The sequence below is a fragment of the Triturus cristatus genome, chromosome 5_2 (assembly GCF_964204655.1).
Source record: "Triturus cristatus chromosome 5_2, aTriCri1.1, whole genome shotgun sequence".
Taxonomy (NCBI): Eukaryota; Metazoa; Chordata; class Amphibia; order Caudata; family Salamandridae; genus Triturus; species Triturus cristatus.
Genome location: NC_140588.1, coordinates 818,417,461 through 818,439,418, shown reverse-complemented (window position 1 = coordinate 818,439,418; position 21,958 = coordinate 818,417,461). Strand labels below are relative to the sequence as shown.

At 44.0% G+C, this 21,958-nt stretch overlaps 1 protein-coding gene across 9 annotated transcripts in view; it reads left to right on the top strand.

Moving 5' to 3' along the window:
- The window catches only part of FGF13 (fibroblast growth factor 13), a 984,800-nt gene that overhangs the window by 717,854 nt on the left and 244,988 nt on the right, over positions 1-21,958 (top strand). For 8 of the 9 annotated variants that reach the window (XM_085607978.1, XM_085607973.1, XM_085607974.1 and 5 more), the window contains one exon: positions 9,367-9,477. In XM_085607978.1, the coding sequence (XP_085464104.1) occupies positions 9,367-9,477 (111 nt within the window). Of the gene's footprint in view, positions 1-6,822; positions 7,921-9,366; positions 9,478-21,958 lie in introns of those variants that run through there. The other variant, XM_085607980.1, reaches the window with a different exon arrangement.

The window sequence follows — 21,958 nt, the reverse complement described above, 5'->3', positions numbered from 1 at the left end:
CACGACTCCAGCAATGCGATGCCCTTACGCCAGAAGATGCGACACGCATTTGACTATCCTTGCGCCATAGAGCGTCCAATTGTAAATGCGACGCATCCCTGGTTGTGCGAGGGTATTCCTGCGTGTCGCATCTTCACTGGCGCATACCTGCTAATATCCAGGGATGCGCCAGTCCTTGTAAATCTGCCCCTTAATTTTGATACCTGTATTAAAGAATGTCTTCCCCTTTCCTTGAAAGATTCAGTTCGGTTAGATACTTGTTTTTAAGAAAAGGGTAAGAGCGCTTCCATGAAATTAAATTGTACTGGTTATGCTCATGCCTCCCTTTAAGGTGTTTGCCGAATCAATCTGCATGCAATCTCAAATTGGGGCAAACAAGCAATGGTGATATACAGATCTCAAACTGGCTTCAGGAAGGCTTGTCCAAATCTTAGCAACTCCTTTGAAGTCTCTAAATGGTGTAGAAATATTGTGTGCTGAATATTGAGTTACAAAACTACTGTCAACAAAATATTGGCAATCAAAACATCGACCAGTAAGAATGTATGTTGTTACAACGCACACTTTTACAACGCATGCACTTACAACGCATTTTTTACAACGCAACATCCACTACAACGCATTCCATTACATAGCATGACACTACAACGCATGTTTAAAAACTACCTTTACAACGCATTCCATTACATCGCATACTACCTTTACAACGCATACCATTACAACGCATAGTATAGGGTTAAAAATTACTATTCTAACTCCAGGGGGTGCAACAGTAGGGTAAGTGTTGGACTGCGTTGTAATGGTATGCGTTGTAAAGGTAGTATGCGATGTAATGGAATATGTTGTAAAGGTAGTTTTTAACCTCTTCAGTGCCCCGCCCTTTCCACGCCCTGTGCCGGGCATTGCATTAGCGGGCGGCGTCATGACGAGATAGTCTCGTCATAGGCACAGCGCAACCGCGCTCCATGACGAGACTATCTCGTCATGGGCACTGAAGGGGTTAAACATGCGTTGTAGTGTCATGCTATGTAATGGAATGCGTTGTAGTGGATGTTGCGTTGTAAAAATTTCGTTGTAAGTGTAGTGCGTTGTAACAGTTGCGTTGTAAAGGTTGTTCACCACCAGTAACTGTTTGTAGTTAAGAATAGGTGTTATATGTTTAACTCAACATATATGTACTTTGATAATAAATATATTTAAGGTATGCAGATGTGGAGTTAAGAACAATAAATCTATGCTTACCTATACACATTTACCCCATCAATATTTTGTTCATGATATATCTGTAGCATAATATTCAGTACGAGAAATTCTAGACTACAATCCTGTTGAATGCTTAAGCAGGTTTTTTCTTTTTTTTAAAAAACAGCACACTAATGTTGCTGTTTTGTTGAACTGGAGACAGCTTTTGACTGGATTACCAGTCCCTGGTGCATAAGCCGAGCCTCGGCATCTAAATGGTATACAGAGTTTACACCAACACAAGTGGGACATGCCACAATGTCGATGTAGCTAGGCTGTAACCACAGATATAAAATCTACTTGGGAGGTGAAGCAAGGTTGCGGCCTTGCTCCAACCTGCCTTTGGGAGCAGATTTGGAGACAGTTTTGCAATTTACTGAAAAACTTCCTCCTTCATTAGTAGGCAAACTACAGCCAACCCTATACTATGATGATGTTTCCACTGTGCAAAACTTCATTCAGATGGGCTTCAACATACCCTTATGGTGCTAGCTCAGTTGCAGGTGGTCATGTTAGGCATATTAGCAATAAGCTCAAACAATGCCTGATGCAATCTGGCAGGGAGAAGAAATCCCCAGTAGCAATGAATATGTTTGAATTGGTTATAAGATGCAGTATAAGTCGATGCTAAGACATTTGTCCCTAGATAATTGTATTGTTTGTCTATTGGGCAGGCATACATATGTGATTTTGTTTTCTACTTCTATTTGTGGTGGCTTGACAAATACGAAGTAATATTATCCAAGGCAAGGTGACTTCTTATGTTGTTCTGGTCAATTAGTCTGTGGTAGAGTCTTCCTATGTCCTCTCTGTAAGGCTAATATTGAAATGATACACCAATTAATGCTCAGATGTACTGCACTGTAAACATCTAGACTACGCTCCTTGATTTTAAGCTGAATTTAGTCATTAATGATGATATCTTATTCAGTTTTTTATACCTGTGTTGGAAAGTGGTTTATTAGTAGTGGTAAGTATATATCTACCACAGGCAATAAGGCCACTACCACTGTCTAGGGCTCAGAATAGGTCTTAGAAAAGTATTCCCATGCTCAACCCTTGGTAGTTTGGCTGCAAGCAGGCAGGCTTAACTTCAAATACCGCTATGTAAAGCATTTAAAAACACCAATTCAGTAAATATTCAAGACACTAGACACAATACAAATCCAATACCAATTTATAAACATAAGATATATTTTTATCTTTAAAATAACACCAAAATGACAAAAATCTAATATAGGGAACCGGAGATATGAATTTTTAAACAGGTAACACTATATAGAACATAGAGACCTGTAGCGCCTATTGGGACATTTGGTCATGCTTGACCTGGACAAAGTCAAAGTTTCAGGCCAGCCAAGCTGGAGCCCCGTGTGGCTACCGTTCACGATAGGCCTCTGTCAAAGTTTTTACCTTCTGACTTACCAACTTTTCTGGAGCTTTTCCTGCCAGGTTCCCTTGAGGCTCTTCACCAGTCCAGGTTCGGTGAGGGATCACCGGCTTGACTTTCAACGAGCTCCTGGTCAAACTCTGAAAGTCAGACCTCAAGTGCTTTTCTGCGGGACAAACCAGGGATGCAGGGCGGCTCACGGTTGAAGGTGGGCGGCTTGACTCTCGCGGTAGAGCAGGACAACATTTTACCTTTGGATTTAGAAATGTTTCAGGAGCTTTTTCTGCTGGGGTCCCTCGATGCTCTTTACCAAGCCAGGTCCCATGAGGGTTCACCAGCTTGCTTTCCAGGGATTTCCCTGTCAAACTCTGAAAGTTGGACCTCCAGAGATTTTCAGCTGGATGAACTAGCAGGGCATGCCTGCTCCAGGTTGAGGGTCACCGGCGTGGTTCTCCAGGTTGAGTCGGTCCACTTATGGAGCTTTTATTCCAAGCTGCCCCACATGTCTCCAAACTTATGGCGCTTCTTCCTGAAGTACCTTTGGGGTTCCAAAGTGTCAATAACACAATCCAAGGGTCTGGAAACTCCAAGATGATTCTTGGAAGTTTGGGACTTCTGTTCCCACAATCCTCTTGGACAAAACCCTTACAAATCCACTGGTCGCAGTCCAGGCTGGGGATTCTTGGTGGTGAGGGTCCAGGTGAGCTCTGTTAACCTGTAGCTTCCAGGGAGTCCACATCCTTAGTCCTCTTGAAGGAAGTTAGGTCCACAGGGTTGTAGTTCCAGATTGTGCAGCAAGCGCAGGGCCTGGTTGGTGCAAATCAAGCTTCCAGCATGGACCCTTCTTCTTCTCTTAGTCTCAAGCAGCAGACCTGAGAGGCTCTGGCCCTCTTAGATACTTATTCAGTGTTTTCTGGGTTCAAGCAGGAGGGCACTCCTGTCCAATGAGGTGCAGAGCAACACAGCAGAGCATGACCACTTCCTCCAAAGTGTGGCATAATGGTCTCCCAGAAAGCAATATTTCTCCAAAATTCAGTATGGCTAAAGTCTCAGCAGAGGAGCAAGAATTAGTTAAACCAACCTCCAGTATTGCTCATTTCCATAGTTCTCTTCCCCTTGACATCTGCAAATTTCTTCTTTAATCCTGCCAACTGGCATTCTCTGCCTTTGAAACTCCATGGTTTACGACCCCTCTCTCCTGCTCTAGCATTCCTGTAGAGCAGGGTTCTCATACAAGAGATAGCTTCTCTCCCTAGGTGCCACTTATCACTTCATCAAAGCCGCCTGGCTAATCCTCTTAATTCTGACCAATCAGGGGAGACAATGCAAACACAATAAGATGATGGACAGAGGGCTGAAACTTTTCAGACACTCACCCCCAATCACTATTAGATCTGGGTTAAATACATCATCGTTATTTAGCGCACTTTGCCACCACAGTTCAGACCCAGCCATATGCAAATCAGTCTTGACCCTGTTTCTCATGGGAGCAGTCCAGCCCTAACTGCCAAGCCAGGTCCTCCCTGGACCGGAAACAAGCATCCTGGGACCAGTTTCGGAGTAGCAGCCCCATCAGCCAGGCTAGCTTGAATCCAGTGGCAAAGTGAGCAAGGGACCCATGTCTGGGTATACCCGGACAACTTGTAGCAAACAAAGCAAACACAAGGAGATGATGGACGGGGCGCTGAAACTTTTCAGACACTCACCCCCAGTCACAGATCTGGGATGAATACATCATCGTTCTTTAGCTCACTTCACCACCCCAGTTCAGACACTGCCATATGCAAATCAGTCTTGACCCTGTTCCTTATAGGAACAGTCCAGCCCAAACTGCCAAGCCAGGTCATCCCTGGACCAGAAACAAGCATGCTGGGACCTGATGCAAACAGGATGCTTGTTTCCGGTCCAGAGAAGAGCTAAAGAATGATGAAGGATTCAACCCACATCTAAGACTGGGGGTGAGTGTCTGAAAAGTTTCAGCTCTCTGTCCTTCATCTCCTTGTGTTCAATCAGGGGAGACCACAGGAAGGCTAAATTTTGGCTTACAGACAAAAAAGTCTTATAAAGTATTTTCTGTTTATTTTAGGATAAATTTAACAATAGCATGGGGGTGAATTTATCAAGACAATTCTCCTAAGTCCTTGAATGATATATTTCGGTAATTACTAGCAATAGTTATAAGTTCATAAAGTATTGCATTGTTGACCTTTGGGGCTGTGGATCTACAATTGGGAAAATGAAATGTCCAATTTCTCTGACACCAGGGCCTATAAAACATATTTTATAAGGACCCTACTGATATCTACAGGACCCTCCACCCCTGGAACACCGAGGGTGATTTTAGAGGTTCTGAATATTTAAAAATATTGTAGATCCTCTCTCCACAGTGCTCCTAGCACAAAAGTTGAATTTGGGACTGACTTTACTACAATGGGGGAAGTGTAATCTACAATTTCTTTATCCCCAGGGCATATCAAACCTCTTTTATAAGGGTCCTCCTTATAATTACATGACACCCCCCCCACACACTCCTCGGACACCTAGAGGAGACCCTGGGGCTACCTAATATGCCAAAATGTCGCAGTTTATCACTTTTTAACCATAACACATAGTGTACTCCAATGTGTGTTTGTGTTATCATTGTGTTTTCACTGTGTTTTCAACATAAACTGGTCCTTGGCCTGGGTATGCCGAGTCCAGGGACAGTCAGAGTCAGTTACAACCAGTACCAGTCAGCAAAAAATGGGGGTGCCCAGAGCACAGGATGGGTTTGCAACAAACTGTAGAAATAAGAAAGTGTCACATTTGATCTTGTACGTTGCCAATGTAGTGAATGCTGTAAAGAATTTTAAAAGTTTTACTTTTTTAAATTATTTCTGCTGAAGTGAGTCAAACAAGTACGGATGGTGTAGTAATCTTTAGATGTGTAAGCACAGTGGGGAATTCTAGGTGTCATCGTAGAGTGGAAGCCCCCAGATGTCCCTGTCCTGAAACTTACATATGTGATGCTGCTTCACAGCAAGTATTGTATTCATCTGGACCCCGCTGCGGTTTTGGAAGCAGTTGCTATGCATGGAGGTTTGGTGGGTATATCACTCATTTCCTGACGACAGGTCGTACTTTGTCTCATTGCTACGATTTGTTCCCTTGTGGTGTTTAAGGAATACAGGCCTTGGTAGCCTTGTGGTGCAGAGATGTATACAATACATATGGGAGTAGTAAGGCAAGTGACAGTATGTAATGTTTTATGTCTAAGGATACGGCGTAGCAGGGATGCTAGGTCAGGTATGTGAGAACGCTGCACTGCTACGCTGAACATTTACAATTTGCACCATTACAGGTCGTCATGAGGGCAGTTACGCACCTAGTACTTGGAGGATAGACTCCATCACTATACCTAAGTTGACATCATCTGAAAAAGGAGGGACTCTATATTGTGTAATGTTGGAGCGGGACAATAGCATTACCCCACAGTGTTATCAATGAGATATGTTTCTTAAGAAGCGTACAGATATGACGACAACTGCCCTGTTGAGAGTGTGGCGAGGGTATTAATAGTGTGGATGGACTTGGAATGTCAATGCCCGGAGGCAGAAGTTGAACCTGAAGCTCAGTCTCCCTTCTTGTGAAGTCATTCACATGAAAGCAATGAAAGTCGCCTGCTCTTTGCTGCAGGATACCCATTACTTATGCCTGGGTACCATCCCTGCCCCTGGGGAGGGCACGGCAGGTCCTCACACAGTGGTCAGTAAGCCTACATGGCTAGTACAGCAGATGTGTTTGACAGACACATACATTCATTCATCAGTGGGTTCCATTCATCCTTGATGTACGCAGATGAGACCATGTGATAACTTTAGTAAGCGCCAACTGTTTCAAAGCCCTAAATGCCTAGCTTAGGGTAGGGCTGTTACACAGACCCACAAAAAATCTCCTTCTTTCAGCAGGAGCAGCACATTCGCAATCAGTATATGAAAAATGGTAATGTTCATGTAAGATTATACTACCCAATTAGAATCTGTTGCTTCTTTATATGACAATGGGTAGGAACTAGGCAGGAAAATTAGATGGACCAATGGCAAAGAAACCTCCCTCGACCAACCAGGAGCTGATCAGGGTAAGAAACAAATCAGGAAGTGGATTGCATTTTATCGCCAGTAACTAGCTGACACCTTCTGTGTGAGCTGCAGGCAAGCAGCCCTGCAAGGAATAATGGAAAGTACCTTCCTCGCTCCAAGAGGTGGCTCTTCAGAGCTCCGTCCGCGAGCAACAGCTCATCCTGACATGTGAAACCCCCTGACAAAGCAAGCCCCTGCACCCACGGCGATGGTGCGACACTACTGCACCCATTCCACAGGGCACCTCGTCTCAGAGCTCGTTCCAGCCAGAAACGTGCGCGAGTTTGTCATGCTTCATGCATCCATCCCAGCTGCAGGACCCATATTATAATGCAGTCTCCGCTTCTCCCTGAGTGCAGGAGGGGGGTCCACCTGCCTGCGTTCTCTCCCTCCTCTGCCTCCTGCCTGCAGTTACAAGTGGGTCTGGTGCCTGAAGGCGGACGCTGACTGCTGCAGCGCCAGCTCCTTAGCGCGGAATCCTGACGGGAATTATGATTGAACGCCCGAGAGTTGCGCTGGGATAGGAACGCGCCGCGCAGGAGAGACGCTGCGTCCAGCATCGAAGAATGGCAATGAATCACGCGCGCTGATCTTGCCACTAACTATTCAATTCAGGACAGGAGACCGCTATTCCCTGGGTTCGCTTCAGCGGATCCAGAGCTTCTGAATAGGATACGGGAAAGAGAAGCCTCGGGAAATACCAGCCTTGGAGAGTCTAACAGGTGTTGGAAATGGGAAAGTTGTTAAAGAAAGAAGAAACGGACACGCTGTGAGTGCGTTTGCTTCAATCTGCCTCTTTCCTGCTGTTCTGGCCGCGCAGAGGCATCGTGCAGTTGTCTGGTTGGTCTCATCAGCGGCACGGATGCACCGTCAATTCAACATCCTTGCTCCCAGATGCTCATGCAATGCTGCCACCCGGGCATTGGACAGCACAGCATTTGTCCTGAACTAGTGGTCTCTGGGCTTGCTAGGGGAGATTTGCTATGGCGGCTGCCATTGCCAGCTCCCTCATCAGGCAGAAGCGGCAAGCTCGGGAGCGAGAGAAGTCCAACGCAGGCAAATGTGTCAGCAGCCCCAGTAAAAGCAAGGGGACGTGTGAGAAAAACAAACTCAACGTCTTTGCCCGGGTCAAACTCTTTGGCTCCACAAAACGGCGCAAAAAAAGGCCAGGTTAGAATATTTTATGTTTCTGTTGTGCTCCATTTTCCCGCGTATTGTTAGGACGCGTCTATCGCCATGAGCGTGCCAGGTTCATCGTGGAATGCGATCGAATATTTCACTGTATATATTATCTGAGATCATTTTATAGCAACGCTTTGACAATCATGAAAATACGTCTCCTTCGGCATATTTGTGCTTTAAACTATAGTTGTGAAAATGCATATTTATTGACTCCTGAAATAAGTACATCATATGTTCCGTATAGAAAAAGCTGTTGATCAATTAACTTTGGGAACCTCTGACTTGCACCTGGAAATTATCTAATTTCAGTGGCACGGGATACTCCGCAAGGTGGCATTTGCTTGAAAAAACTTACAGTGCCTTCCTGGCCCCTTTGAGTGCGCGCTGAAAGACAACCGCCTTGTTTACACGGGTTTATTGATTGACAGCGGCGTTTCTATATTAATTATGCATCTCATGTACTTTTGTCGGAGCATCTGCTGATTGGCTTTGATTATTGATCCATATCACAATAGAATCCATTGTTTATTGACTTGGCTCGTTTTGATAAATTTGCAAATGACGTATGTAATGCTCTTAAAATGATTCTAACTAATCACTGTTAGCATTCATATAGTGGATTCAGACCTTGTATTTTGCGCAGATCGTACACGTATCCTTTGCTGGTCAGAAAGATGCTTCAGACTGTCTGCAAATACATTCGTCCATCCATGGAAACACACATAATATTGTCAGCGATGGCAACTGGTGCGTCATAAACTAGATCTGTCAGCGTTTTTCGCTGAAGGATCCAGTGGTGTCATATGAAGCTCGGAAATGCCTCCCATGTATGCCCAAGGAGGCATACATGTTTCATGGTGATCAAACTCATGAATGATGTGTCTTGTGTGTGTGGGTTGCTCGCATGAGACACAATCGGCTAACACTTTCCATTGATATCCATGGGTGCTTCTGCTCAAGTATGCATGGACTGTAAGTTTTGCCATGTCGCGGGTACATACTAGAAAGATGGGTCAATGACTCCCATCCGCTATCCACTGGTTACAAAATAAAACCAATCCATCCTGTGGGTATTGATCCGTGAGTCCATCTGGGGGCAGAGACGAGCCTTGGTACTTGCTAAGCATATCTCTATTCTTTAAGAATAATTTGTGTCCCTGTGTTGCATGTATCGCGATCTTGTACTATGCACATCACCCTAGAAGCAGCCATCATCGCGTCAAAGCATAGCGTGCAATCACTATTGCGTCTGGCTGTCTGTTCGGCCAATAGTGACTGATGTAAAGTAATATTCTGCAGCCTTCCATTGAGGTGGGATGCAGCTATAGGTACCATGCTATACAAATGGCCGATAACAGCAGCAATATTTATCAGCACAAGGCAGCATGTCAATATAAGCCACTAAATCCAGCATGCCTTTGTTTTCTCTTGCAGAGCCTCAGCTGAAAGGCATAGTTACCAAGCTGTATAGCCGGCAAGGCTACCACCTCCAACTCCAGGCGGATGGCACCATTGATGGCACGAAAGAGGAAGCCAGTGCTTATAGTGAGTAGCTGTGCGTCTCATGATCACTTTACTTCCAGATCAGTACAGTAAAAGAAAGTGTCAAGTAAAGTAGTCACCAGAGTCCCTCCCGCAGCCTTGTAAATAAAGTGCGCCGCGTGAGTAGGACTGCAGGTCAGCGCGGCACAGAGAGAAACGTTGATAATTAATCACTACAAAGATATAAGTCCGTATTGTATCTGCGTCATAAACTTGGCGCTTTCTCATATATTGCATGTGACTAAGATCGGTAAGTCATAACCACAGTGCACTGGTAGTGCTGAGCCATGGGGGCATGATTTTACAGAGGGCGGCACAACATCTACCTTAGATATCCCAGTGTGACAGTGGTCTAGGTATGTCAGAATCGATCCCTCATTGGCACACACACATGTGCATCTGCCAGCGTTTACGAACACACAGATGACTTCCGAAGGTCAGGATGAAGTTTTTTTTTAAAGAACATGTACAGCTTCCCTAAGAACGGCGCATCCATGCTTCTCGGATGCCCCTGGAATGTATGGGGAAAGATTCCAGCTTGACAGACATACCGGAAAGTTCACAGTGGAATAAAGGATTCCGTGTAAAAAAGCAAAAGTAACATACTGTCCACAAATCATGGGTTCTATAAATAGATCAATACATGCCAAATGGTATCCTGTGAGCAGTATTTTATACAATGGATGCATCAATGCGAAACTAATGGGGTTACACAGTACAGCACTACAATCAGATATCAACCTTTAAACACTGTAGGTGGTAGTTCAATATGAACAGCCTGATCTGCATTGTTTCACACGGGCGTCTACCATAGGGACACCAGTAAGGTTTTGTAAGCGCATTTTAGAGTCTTTGGTGCAAAAATCACATTTTGCTTCTTTGTGTAAGGTTGAGAGCCTCAGAAAATGTAGGAGGCATATTTTTTTAAATGCTTCCTAAGGTTTAGATTCCTGAACAGCTATTGGAATGCTTTCAAGGTGGTAGAGTTTGCAGGGTTGATCTGTATTTCATCATGGATGTGCCTCTTAATCACTCTTCCATCTTTGTTGCAACCCTGCAAACTAGCTGCCCGCCTCATCACCTCCTACCCCTCCTCGGTGTGACGCCATATATAATCATGGTCTGTTTAGAACAGTTGTACATGAAACAATGCTCTGTTGTTCTGAAAGTAGGTTTGCACTCTGTATGTCATCATCATCAAAATCCTTTATTCGATATTTAGAAAATATCATAAAAGTACAATGGTACAGTTAAAAACATTACAATACAATTCATTTTGTACTGACAAAAAAGGGGGGCCATTTACATCAAAATGTTCAAAGTAACCCTCTTGTGCGTCTCAATCTTAGTGCAACTCTAATAAAATTCATAATACAAGCTAACGTCAATGGATTCCCAGCCTTTTGTAAATGTAAGAGAGCAACCTTTGCATGTCTAAAATTCATTTGTTTTAAAATCCTTACTAAAAAAACGACGTCTGGGCACTGAATAAAAAGGGCAAAGAAGTACAAAATGAAGGGTATCCTGCGGAGACCTATTGTCGCAGCCGCAGGTACCCTTCTGCTCAACTGTGGCCGTAAAGCCAGATGGGTCAGCCAAAAGATGATGTAAAAGGTTGAGCCTAAAACGGGTAATTAAAAATCTGTCTTGTGCATTATATAGCAAAGCAAGGTAGGGTTCCATACCTACTACTGATTTAACTAGATTGAAAGTGCAAACAGTAGGCTTACTTTCTTCTGAGGCGGCTCTACGGGCAGACTCCTTTGACAAAAAAAGTTTTTTAATACGGGTTTTATCCGCAGCGGTTATTGTTGTAGGGTCAATAAAAAGATTCTTACAATCTAATCCAGACAGGGCACCCTTAACGTAGCTCAGCCATGGGATATCCATCCCCTTGTCTCTACCCATACAGTCACTAATTATCTGCCTACTCAGACCCGCCTCACTATTGGTCCATATTCTCAACCAGGCCATGAGTGGTCTAACTTTAATCAGGTCCTCTATGTACACCCTTCCCAACTCAGCATGTGTGATATAGACTGACGTACTTTGTGGGATTTGTAAAATTTTCCTAAAGAATTTGTTTTCCTCAGTTTGAATTAGTGCGGGGTTTGCAAAACCCCACACTTCTGCCCCATAAATTATTTTGGGACAACAAACTGAACCATACAGATGCATGACCTGTTCAGGTGACCACCTGCCCAACCTATGTCCATAGCTCATTATAGCCCCCGTGGAGGCCACTACTTTAGCACTTCTACCTTCAATTAAAAGTTTAAAATTTAAAAACCCATCAAATAAAACACCAAGATAGGAAAAGGATTTAACCTGTTCCATTACGTGTGTGCCAATTTTGAAGCAAGCCTTTTTACATGATTTAGACCCTTCCACCAGTACGCAAGACTTGGCTAAATTGGCGGAGAGATCTAAACTGGCCATAAAGCTAACAAACCCGTCCAGCAAGATCTGGAGGCCTTTCGGTGTTCTGGCTAAGAGTACCGCATCGTCCGCATATAACAACACCGGTACTGCTCGTGCACCCACTCTAGGGGTATCTACATTTAAATTACGAAGTGCCAGTTCTAGCCCGTTTATGTATAATGAAAACAGAAACGGGGCCAGGATGCAACCCTGGCGCACCCCGCTAGTGCAGGGAAAGGGAGCTGTAGTATCACCCTCTAGGTTATAACGTACTCTAGCAGAGGTGTTCCAGTGGAGTGCTCTTAAAATAACCACCAGGCCATCTTCTACCCCTAGTTTGATCATTAGGTTCCAGAGCTTTTCTCTATTGACGTGGTCAAAAGCCGATGAGAGGTCCATAAACCCCATATAAATCGACTGATTGCTTGCAATGGTATACTTGGCCGTTAGGAGGTAAAGATTCAGACACTGGTCTGTAGTTGACTTTCCTGTTCTGAACCCATATTGCAAGTCGGTTATTATGTGGTGATCCTCCGCCCAATCCAGGAGGGGGTTCAGGACAACTCTCCCCAATACTTTAGCTGTTACGTCAATTAGAGAAATTGGACGATAGCACCGGGGGTCATCCTTTTTCCCTTTTTTGAAAATTGGGACTATCGTGGCTGCAGCCCAGGATCTCGGCATGCCTGTAGAAACAGCCGTGTTTATTACTCTAGTGAGGATAGGTGCCCATAGGTCAACTTTACTTAGGTAGAGGTCTGGGGGAATACCGTCCGGCCCAGGGGCTTTATTCTGTGTCAACCCTTTGATCCCCACTACCAGTTCATCCACCGAAAATTCTACGTTTGTCACCCATGGGCAAATAGCCTCACCCCTCCCTGACTGCTCATTGGCATGGTTATATAAACCTTTAAAATGGTCAAACCATTGTTCGGGGAGAATGGTAGTGGCAATCACCGGTGCAGACGCATCCTGGAAACAGGGGTTATTAATTATTTCCCAAAATGCTCTAGGATCTTTTCTGTCAGCAGCCTCCCGTAAATTTTCCCATGTCTGTGATTGGAGGACCAACTTCCTTGACTTAATGGCCTTTTTGTAGACTATCCAACATTGTGCAATACGCCCCTTATCTCTAGGGACCTTTTTTAGACTTTCTTTCAAATCCTTGTGGGCCCTAGAGCAATCTCTATTAAACCATCTGGGGGAGCATTTCATCGGCCCAGGCGCGGGTGACTTTAGTAGTCCATCAATGAGGCGTGCCAGTGCCTCAAATGCTTTGACCACCATGGGGCCTTCAAAGGATGGGTCTAAACAAACCCCAATCGTTTCCTTACCGGCATCCATTAAAGATCTGTAGAAGGCATCCCCGTCCACCCGGGCCCATCTAAGTCTTCTCCCCTGGTCCGTGGGCCTCAATATACTATTTACGTTACCATTTTCCTTATTTTTACATGGGGCCCAATTCTTTATCCGCAGAACTAAGGGGTTGTGGTCACTAAATATGCTCCATTCTATGCTCGCCTTACATATCCAGTTCACAAAAGGGATAGAGACTGCTATGTAATCTATAATGGAGCAGGACCCTCTTCCCTTAAATGTTGGTATAATTTTATCACCTGCTTTGGGCCCCATCAAATCTATTGTGTGCCTGAGCGCATGGCTATTCAAAACCCTTTCTAACTCCAATCCCTCGGAGGTATGTTCAAGATGTGGTCCTTTTTCTACTGTGCAACCAGTCCAGGCCCCCTCCGCCCATCTTAGATTGGGACACAAATGGCAATTTAGATCCCCCGCTAAAATCACATATGGGGCTACTGCTCTCTTTCTCGACATTAACTCCATACTTAATAGGTTGTCCAAATTACGAATTATTGAGCTATTCCTATTACCTGAAACAGCATTATAAATGTTAATAAAAACAATGTTCATGTTCCTGGATTCGAATCCAATAGCTTGTATATTGACAGAGTTCCATTGCAAGTCAACCCAGGTACCTTCAAGCTGTAGATCCACATATGTAATTAACCCTCCCATAGGTCTTCCCGGCGCCGATTTCCTTGCAGGCACAGAGAAGCACTTAAACCCTTCAAGATGGAAGGGATTGTGGTCCACTACCCAGGTTTCATGTAGGCAAATCACACTAAATTTGCCAACGTACTGTCTCCACTCCTGGTTATGGAATTTGGAAACCAGCCCCGCGATGTTCCAGGAGATCATTTCTATGCCCTCATTCCTTCCTAGGTCCAAGGGATCCATGGGGTGGTCGGTACAAAGTCCTTGGGGTCACCTGCCTTATTCCTTTCCGGTGTTAATTCAGTTACTATACTATTGTTGTCCTGGAGTCTCTCCCCGACCAGATAACCATGACCTGAATCACCCCCCATGGGGTAAACCAGTGCGCTACCTGTGGGGGGGGATTTGGCAATGGACGGTTCCTGCACAATGACCCCTAATCCCTCTGGGTCAGTTGTGTCTTGAGTGGCCTCTGTCTCTGGCTGTTTTGGGGCTATATTAACCTTGTTCTGAGGGTGGGTATCCTCTAATCTTTCAGTGGCTTTTATATATTGCGCTTTGTCCACCTCTATGTGATTGGGAGCAACATTAGCCTCCATCTGGCCCCTCATATTATTTGTATGTCAATCGCAATCTTCCAGGCCAGATAGTGCATCATATCTGTTACTCAAATGTATCCTCCCTCCAATACCCCTCACTTTTTGCCATCCAGAGTGCTGTGTGCCCCCCCTGTCAGCATTTCCATTTACATAGAAATAAGATAGGGGAAGAGGATAAATTGAGGTGGCTTTATCATCATGAAGCCAGTCACAAATGAAGTCCGCCATCCTCCGGTCCCTAAAATTGATTATAATGCAGTCACCTTCCACTGCTTTTTGTCTATACCCCACCCAACCCACTCTTCTCGTTAAGATAATTTCCGCAGAAACATGAGTTGGTAATGGGCGATTCTTGTTGAGCCAGTGGATACATTTATTTCTTAGCTCCTGGTGTGACTCCCTCTTACCCCAACCTAAAGGCGGAACCCCCACCAGGACCACTACATATGGTGCAGATTGTGGGGGGAGCTGAATGTGTGGTGGAATGACTTCATCGTCGCCCTTTGTATTTATGGCCAGTGCTTCCTTTTGTAGCTCCAGAGTAGCAGGCTTTCTATGTAAAAGACAACTGTTCTCTTCAGCAGGGTCAATCCCTGATGAGTTGTTAGTACATAAAGCAGAACTTCTATCCCGGGGATGTGTCAGATTAACAGGTGCAGGGATTTTGTTGGTCAGTGTAGGCTGCTTTCCTACTGGGGTGGGGTTCTCTATTCTAGTTGTCATATTGGGGCCCTTGCAACCTTTACCAGACTCTATTTGAGTTCTGCCTGAGTCACTAGCTAAATCTATTTTCTTGCCCCGTGATGAGGCTAGCTGAAGTTCGAGGCAAGTCAGTCTAGAGTCTATTGAGTCCAAGCGTGTCACGATAGGGACACAAGCTTTTTTAATCAAACATTCCATTTTTGACCAGAAGGTGGGGTCCAACTCGCTCACGTTCTTTCCCCCGGTGGAATTGCAGGTGTCCCCATTGTCGTCGAGAATACAGGCATTTCCAGTGTTTTGTAGTGAACCATGGGATATTAATTTATCAGATCTCTGGGATTCACTAGATTTTGACTTCTTGCCCATTGTCTGAGATTTATTACTTTGACGGGGCCGTTTCAATTGGGGGGCCTGATCCGTCCTGGATAATTTAGATTTTGCCCTGGTATTTGGACGGGTCTTAATACCCGATGAGCACGCATCCACAGGTCCGACAGGCGTCACCACATCTATGATTTTGTCTGTTACGGGCAGATTGTCCGGGACCTCAATAGACAGCGGCCCTGGTGTATCCGGGAGGCCCCTCATCCCCTCGTCTAGGGAACCCACGGTAATTAATGAGTCTTGGGTCTTAGTCCGACAGGACTCTGGTGACTGGACTTCAGCTAACAGACCCATAGAAGATCTTTTATTGAAAGCAATGTCAAGAGATAGCCTTTTTTCTGTCAGTTCGATGTCCTTCGCAAGTACAGAAGACACTCTTACTAAAAAGTTGTCCAGGGTGCCCATTAGTGCTCCTCCTGTCAGCCTTTTTTTGTCCACACTGCTTTCATTACTAGCCAATGGAATGGCAGACATGACGTCAGCAAATGATAGATAGTGACCTCCCCGAACCAAGCACTCAGTCACTTACCAACAATCCTTGTATATGGGCTACTCACTGGCCTTCCAAATGGAGATGGGTGTCGCTGTTGGAAAGGGGTAGGCCCGTCCCGGCCTCTTACGGTCTCGAACGGGCACAAACGGGCCCGCCCTTGGCCCGGGCTTCGCCCGGCGCGTCCCGCGCGCGTCCCGCGAAGCGGGGCTCTCTCTGCTTTGTATCCGCCTCCCGGCGCTGTTGTGTCGTCAGGGCAGCGCGCCGCCGCTTAGGCTGCCGGGGATTGTAGTCCCGGGGCGGCGACGCGAAGGATGCAGCTTTCCTGGTGTTCTCCCGATGCTGGCGTCGTGGAGTGCAAGCCCCCAGGTCTCTCGGCAATGACGGTGGCGGTGAAATACAGGTGACCGGCTATTCAGAAGCGTTCCCCCACTGTACAGCACTACAATCAGATATCAACCTTTAAACACTGTAGGTGGTAGTTCAATATGAACAGCCTGATCTGCATTGTTTCACACGGGCGTCTACCATAGGGACACCAGTAAGGTTTTGTAAGTGCATTTTAGAGTCTTTGGTGCAAAAATCACATTTTGCTTCTTTGTGTAAGGTTGAGAGCCTCAGAAAATGTAGGAGGCATATTTTTTTAAATGCTTCCTAAGGTTTAGATTCCTGAACAGCTATTGGAATGCTTTCAAGGTGGTAGAGTTTACAGGGTTGATCTGTATTTCATCATGGATGTGCCTCTTAATCACTCTTCCATCTTTGTTGCAACCCTGCAAACTAGCTGCCCGCCTCATCACCTCCTACCCCTCCTCGGTGTGACGCCATATATAATCATGGTCTGTTTAGAACAGTTGTACATGAAACAATGCTCTGTTGTTCTGAAAGTAGGTTTGCACTCTGTATGTCACATAAAGGCATCCATACAAGATTAAACACGTTTCGTTATATGCAAAGTTTAAGTGAAATGAGAAATTTCAATTAAGTGTGTAATACCAAGTGCAATAAACCAGTAAGGTTAATGAGTCAGCAAAGAACTATTGGTAGCATGCACTGTACCTCCTCCCAGTACACCAGCAGAGACCAAGCTCAGTTGCAAAATTGAATCTTTCCGTTATGTTGCTTCATTTGCATTTTGGTGTTGAGTCTGTAAAGCTGCACATTAAGTCAGGAACATAGTTGAAAAAATAACTGAGATATTTAGATCAAATAGTTTAGACAAAACATATACAATTACTTAGACACTTCATAATAAATGTGTCATTTAAATCAGAAAGGGATACACAGAGGCGTATCTCATGAGGCATTTTTTTCACAAGTATGGGTAATGTTAACAGAACGTGTTTGAAAAATTCTATTTATGATACACAAACGCCATACATAAGAGCTGACCTATAAGTGTAAGGTTTGTAATGAAAGATGCAATCTATTAGTTGGAGCTTATTGAATACAAACATGATAGAAATTTGAAGAGAAGAGTGTACCTATTGCAGAAATTAGGGAAAATCTTTCTTTGCACTGTTTGGTTTATGTGAATCATATTTCAATTTCACAAAGAAAAGAAACTAGAAGACTACAATTTCTCTAAATGAAACTTTGTGTTTTTAAACAAAACCAGCATGCAGTACTTTCATATTTTATGTTGTTAGCTTTCTGCACCACTTAATTTCCTTCCTCATGCAGAGATAAAGAAAGTAATCTCCAAACAAGGTAACTACACATATCAAGAAAAAAACTCACTATACACTCCTTGGGATAAAAATATCGATAATAGAATACCTGAAGGCAGATTGAATAGAAATAGTCCCCAATACGAAATACGTGATAAATTATATTTTCGGAACCCATTAAAGTCTTTAGGGAATTTCTTCTGATTTTGAGTAGTTTTATGAGATAATTAACATGACGTTTTGTAAACAAATTGTATTCAACCTTTACTAGATTTGCAGAGAGGTTAATCTGTCACAAATGCTACGGCTATCCCGTCCTCCATATACCAAGTGCATTATATCCAATCGCACTTGAAATATGGTGGACAGGATGTGCATCTCATTTGTGAAGGCGTGGAGTTACCCATCCGCCGAACTCTAAATCACTCACCGTATCACTATCACTACAAGTGTTTAGCGCCAGGCCAATGCCTTTGGGTGTCAAAATCATAACACTTGTTAACAGGTGGTTGTGAGTCCCAAACATTTGCCATGGAACTCTTCCTAAGCGGGGCATGGACATGCAATAGACAGACACAACCAACTACCTCCAGCAAAGCTTCTTGCAGGTTAAAAATTCCCAGGCAGCAAGGCATTGCCACACTCCTAGAATGGCTGTTATCTTAGCCATTACAAAAGTTGTTTTCAAAACGTGGCCTTGATAATCACAAATTGATGGTCCTTAGGGCATCCACACAAATTTAAGAAGCACAGCTTCTTTCTATTTCCTCACACCATTGTTCTTTTATTTTCATATGTCAAGTCAGAAGCAGGTACGAACCTCCTCAGTGTACTTCACATATGGTTTGCCTTCTACCGGCTGCTTTCTTCTGTTTACTGTGTTTGCTTAGACAATTTTGTTAATATGGTTGGAATGAGGTTTATAAGTAGGGATAAGTTGGTACTTACCACTACTAATAAGGCCACAGTAACAATAAAAAGTCCAGTCAGGAACTCAATCAAATATTCCCTTGCTCAGCCCTTGGTAGCTGGCTGCGAGCAGGTATGTAAAGCATTTAAAAACACCAAGCCATTAAATAAGTAAGATACAACACATAAAACAAATCTAAAAGCAATTTAGAAAAATAGGGAATATTTCTATGACTAAAATGACAACAAAACAGCAAAAATTAAATGTAGGGAACAGGAGATATGAATTGTTAAAGAATAAACCCTTTCTAGTGCTTAAAAGCCAAGAGCACCACTTTGAGACATCTGGTCACGCTTGACTGGGACAAAGTCAAAGTTTCAGGCTGACCGCGATGGAGCGCGGTTCGGATACAATTAGCAGTAGGGCCCAGTCAAGGTTTTTACCTTCTGTCCCTTTTTCTCTCGACCTCGAACGAGGCTAGTCATCAGGCCGGGTCTGATGTCAACCACGACAGCTTGGTTCAGCGTGAGACCTTGGTGAAATCCTGGAAGCCTTGAACTTTGGAGCTTTTAGTGGGATGAACCTGAAATCCAGGTCACAGTTTGACGTCAGTGACTTGACTCTCGTTGATGGGTCAGTCACCTATGGAACTTTTTACTAAAAGTTCTCCAATCTTCTCCAAGCTCCTAGATCTTCTTCTAAAAGGTTCCTTTGGCAGTGAAAAGTGTCCAAAACACCAGTCCAAGGGTCTAGATGCTCTGAGATGGTCCATGGGATGTTGGGACTACGTTTCACACATCGCCCCCCCAAATCCTTAAAAGTCCACTGGTGGCTGTCCAGCTGGGTTAATGGTGGAGATGATGCAGGTGGAGCTCTTTTAACAAATTTCTTTCCTGGGACCCTCTCCTTCACTTTTAGAAGCATGGTAAATTCCTTAGGGCTGTAGTTCCACAGTGTGCAACAGGTGCAGTCATCCAGAGTGCACTCTTCTGGGGTGCAGGCCAGCGTTCCGGCAGGCAGTTCTTCTTTTCCTTCTTGTTTCAGGCAGGGATCTGAATTACTGGGCAGCTCTGTCATTTTTATCCAGTGTTCCTGGGTGACAAACAGTGTGTCATAATCTTAAACCAGAAAGCACTATTGTTCCAAAATCCAAAATTGAGAAACTCTCTTCTGTGGGTTAAAATCTGGATAAACCATCCCACTGGCATGACTAAATTTCCCTAACACGCCCTTTCCGGCCCTTCAGCTAATCCGATTACTGTGGCTCCTGCTTGGCTGGCATGGCAGGATGTGGGGGTGAGCCTGTGTCCTGTCCTGGCTGTCATTCCCTCTCTCAAGACCATTTTGCCTACTCCACCCCCATCCTGCCTTTTGCTCTGCAGTTGAAGTTCTCCTCCCACCAGAGGCTTCCTTTCTCTTAGCTCAGGCCACTTCACACCTCATTAAGGTAACTTGGCTCAGCCTGGCAGAGGCTGCCCAGTAAGAGAAGTGCTGCTGGTAGGCTGGATTTGGGCTCATCAGAAAAAGCAAGTTCTTTAACTTCTTTTTCCAGTGATAGTTATAATAAATCCAACTGTGATGAGTTGTTGGGTTTATTATAACTATAATTTTGATACTTTAAAGTATTAGCTCACTTCTATCAATATTTATACTTTAGTAAGTATTCCCATGTTAGCCTACGGAGCCAATTGTGCTGCAATGAGGAAAACAAAATTGGCAGTTTGTCCCTCACCAGGAAATATAAAACATCTTTTATAATGTCCCTGCTTATAGTTACAAGGCACCCAACCCCTTGGTGCATCTAGGGGTGACCTTAGGCAGGACATATGTCAAAATAAGGTAGTTTGAAACTTTGGAGATCACTTGAATTACAGAGTCGAATTTGCATATAATTTACTTTAAAAAGCAGCCTGCAAAGCAGGGCTGCCTTTAAAATGACAGGAGGCAACACAGCAGTGCACACTTAAGTGCATCAAATCTGCTGGGCCTCTAAGCCTACATGCCCACCACATACTATGGGCTTACAAGTAGGTTGTCATACCAATTGTAAGTTCAACTAATTAACGTATACCTTTTACACAGAGTACTGTCCCTGGGTCTGGTTAACAGACAATTAGTGTCAGTTACCACCAGTATCAATCTGAAAATGGGGGTGATCAGGAAAAAAAAGGATGACTTTCTCACACAAGGTCTATAGAATCTTATGGTCTAGCTAGGACTTTTTCCAGTATCAGCCAGATCTTTTTTTCGCTCTCTTGGATGTGTTACAATAAGACTGTCTAAACATTTCACAGTACGCATCTGAGGCAGTTATGCCTCTAAACGGGATTATGCATGGTTCATCAGCTAGGGTGCAAGGTTAGTTCTTGAAAGGTCCATTCAGACTTCAGTATAAAAGAACTGATACAATTGTCATCAATGAGTAGCTAAAGAATATTAAAAAAATGAAATAATCTCTAAGAGTAGTTTTCATTTCTGAATGTGCTATAAGGAGTAGATTGTATTGTAAGCAAGTCCTACTGATCAAGTCCTACTCTTGTCCTAGCGGGCCACGGACCTTCACAGCATAAGGTAACCATGAGATCACACAATGTTTCTCTTCCTTCGGATCAAGTGAAGGCTTTTTTAACAGGGGATGAATTGAGGCTTTTTCCAGTCAAATGGAAAAATGCCTACTTTGATGATGATGTTCAGTAAATTAGTTAAGACGGGAGCAAACTTGTCCGATGAGTTTAACAGTACTTTAGCGGACAGGGGTTTGAATGAGCACCTGACTTAGTATGGGCAATTAGCTCGATCACTTGAACTGTGGTCAGGGAAGGAAAAATGCACAGCTCAGACATAATTGAGATAAAGAGGAGGATTCTGAGCTTGAAAATGATCGAAAACGGAAAAGGGCAAATTCACTGTATGCCGACTCAACTTTATTTAAAACAAATTCTGCTAATTTGTCTCAGAAAGACTGATTGGGGGGACACCAATTAGAAGACTGGTACTCGATAGAGCCTGTTCAATTAAAAAAATATATTTCAAAGAATTAGAGGCCAGGTTTATTTTTTTAATAAAGAATATGTTTTTCTCCTCAATTTTGAGTTTCTTAGATTCACAGGTTTCTTCTCCAAATCCACATTTTCCTATTTGCTGCAATCCCATATCCACGCTTTCTCGACCCTACTATATTTTTGTTTCATAGCTCTTAGTTTTGAGGAAAACTATGGAGTGGTTAGCCTTTTCCTATAATATTAAACCTTTTTTAATGGTGCCTGTTTCGAAACTGCCTCACTTATCCAGTCGG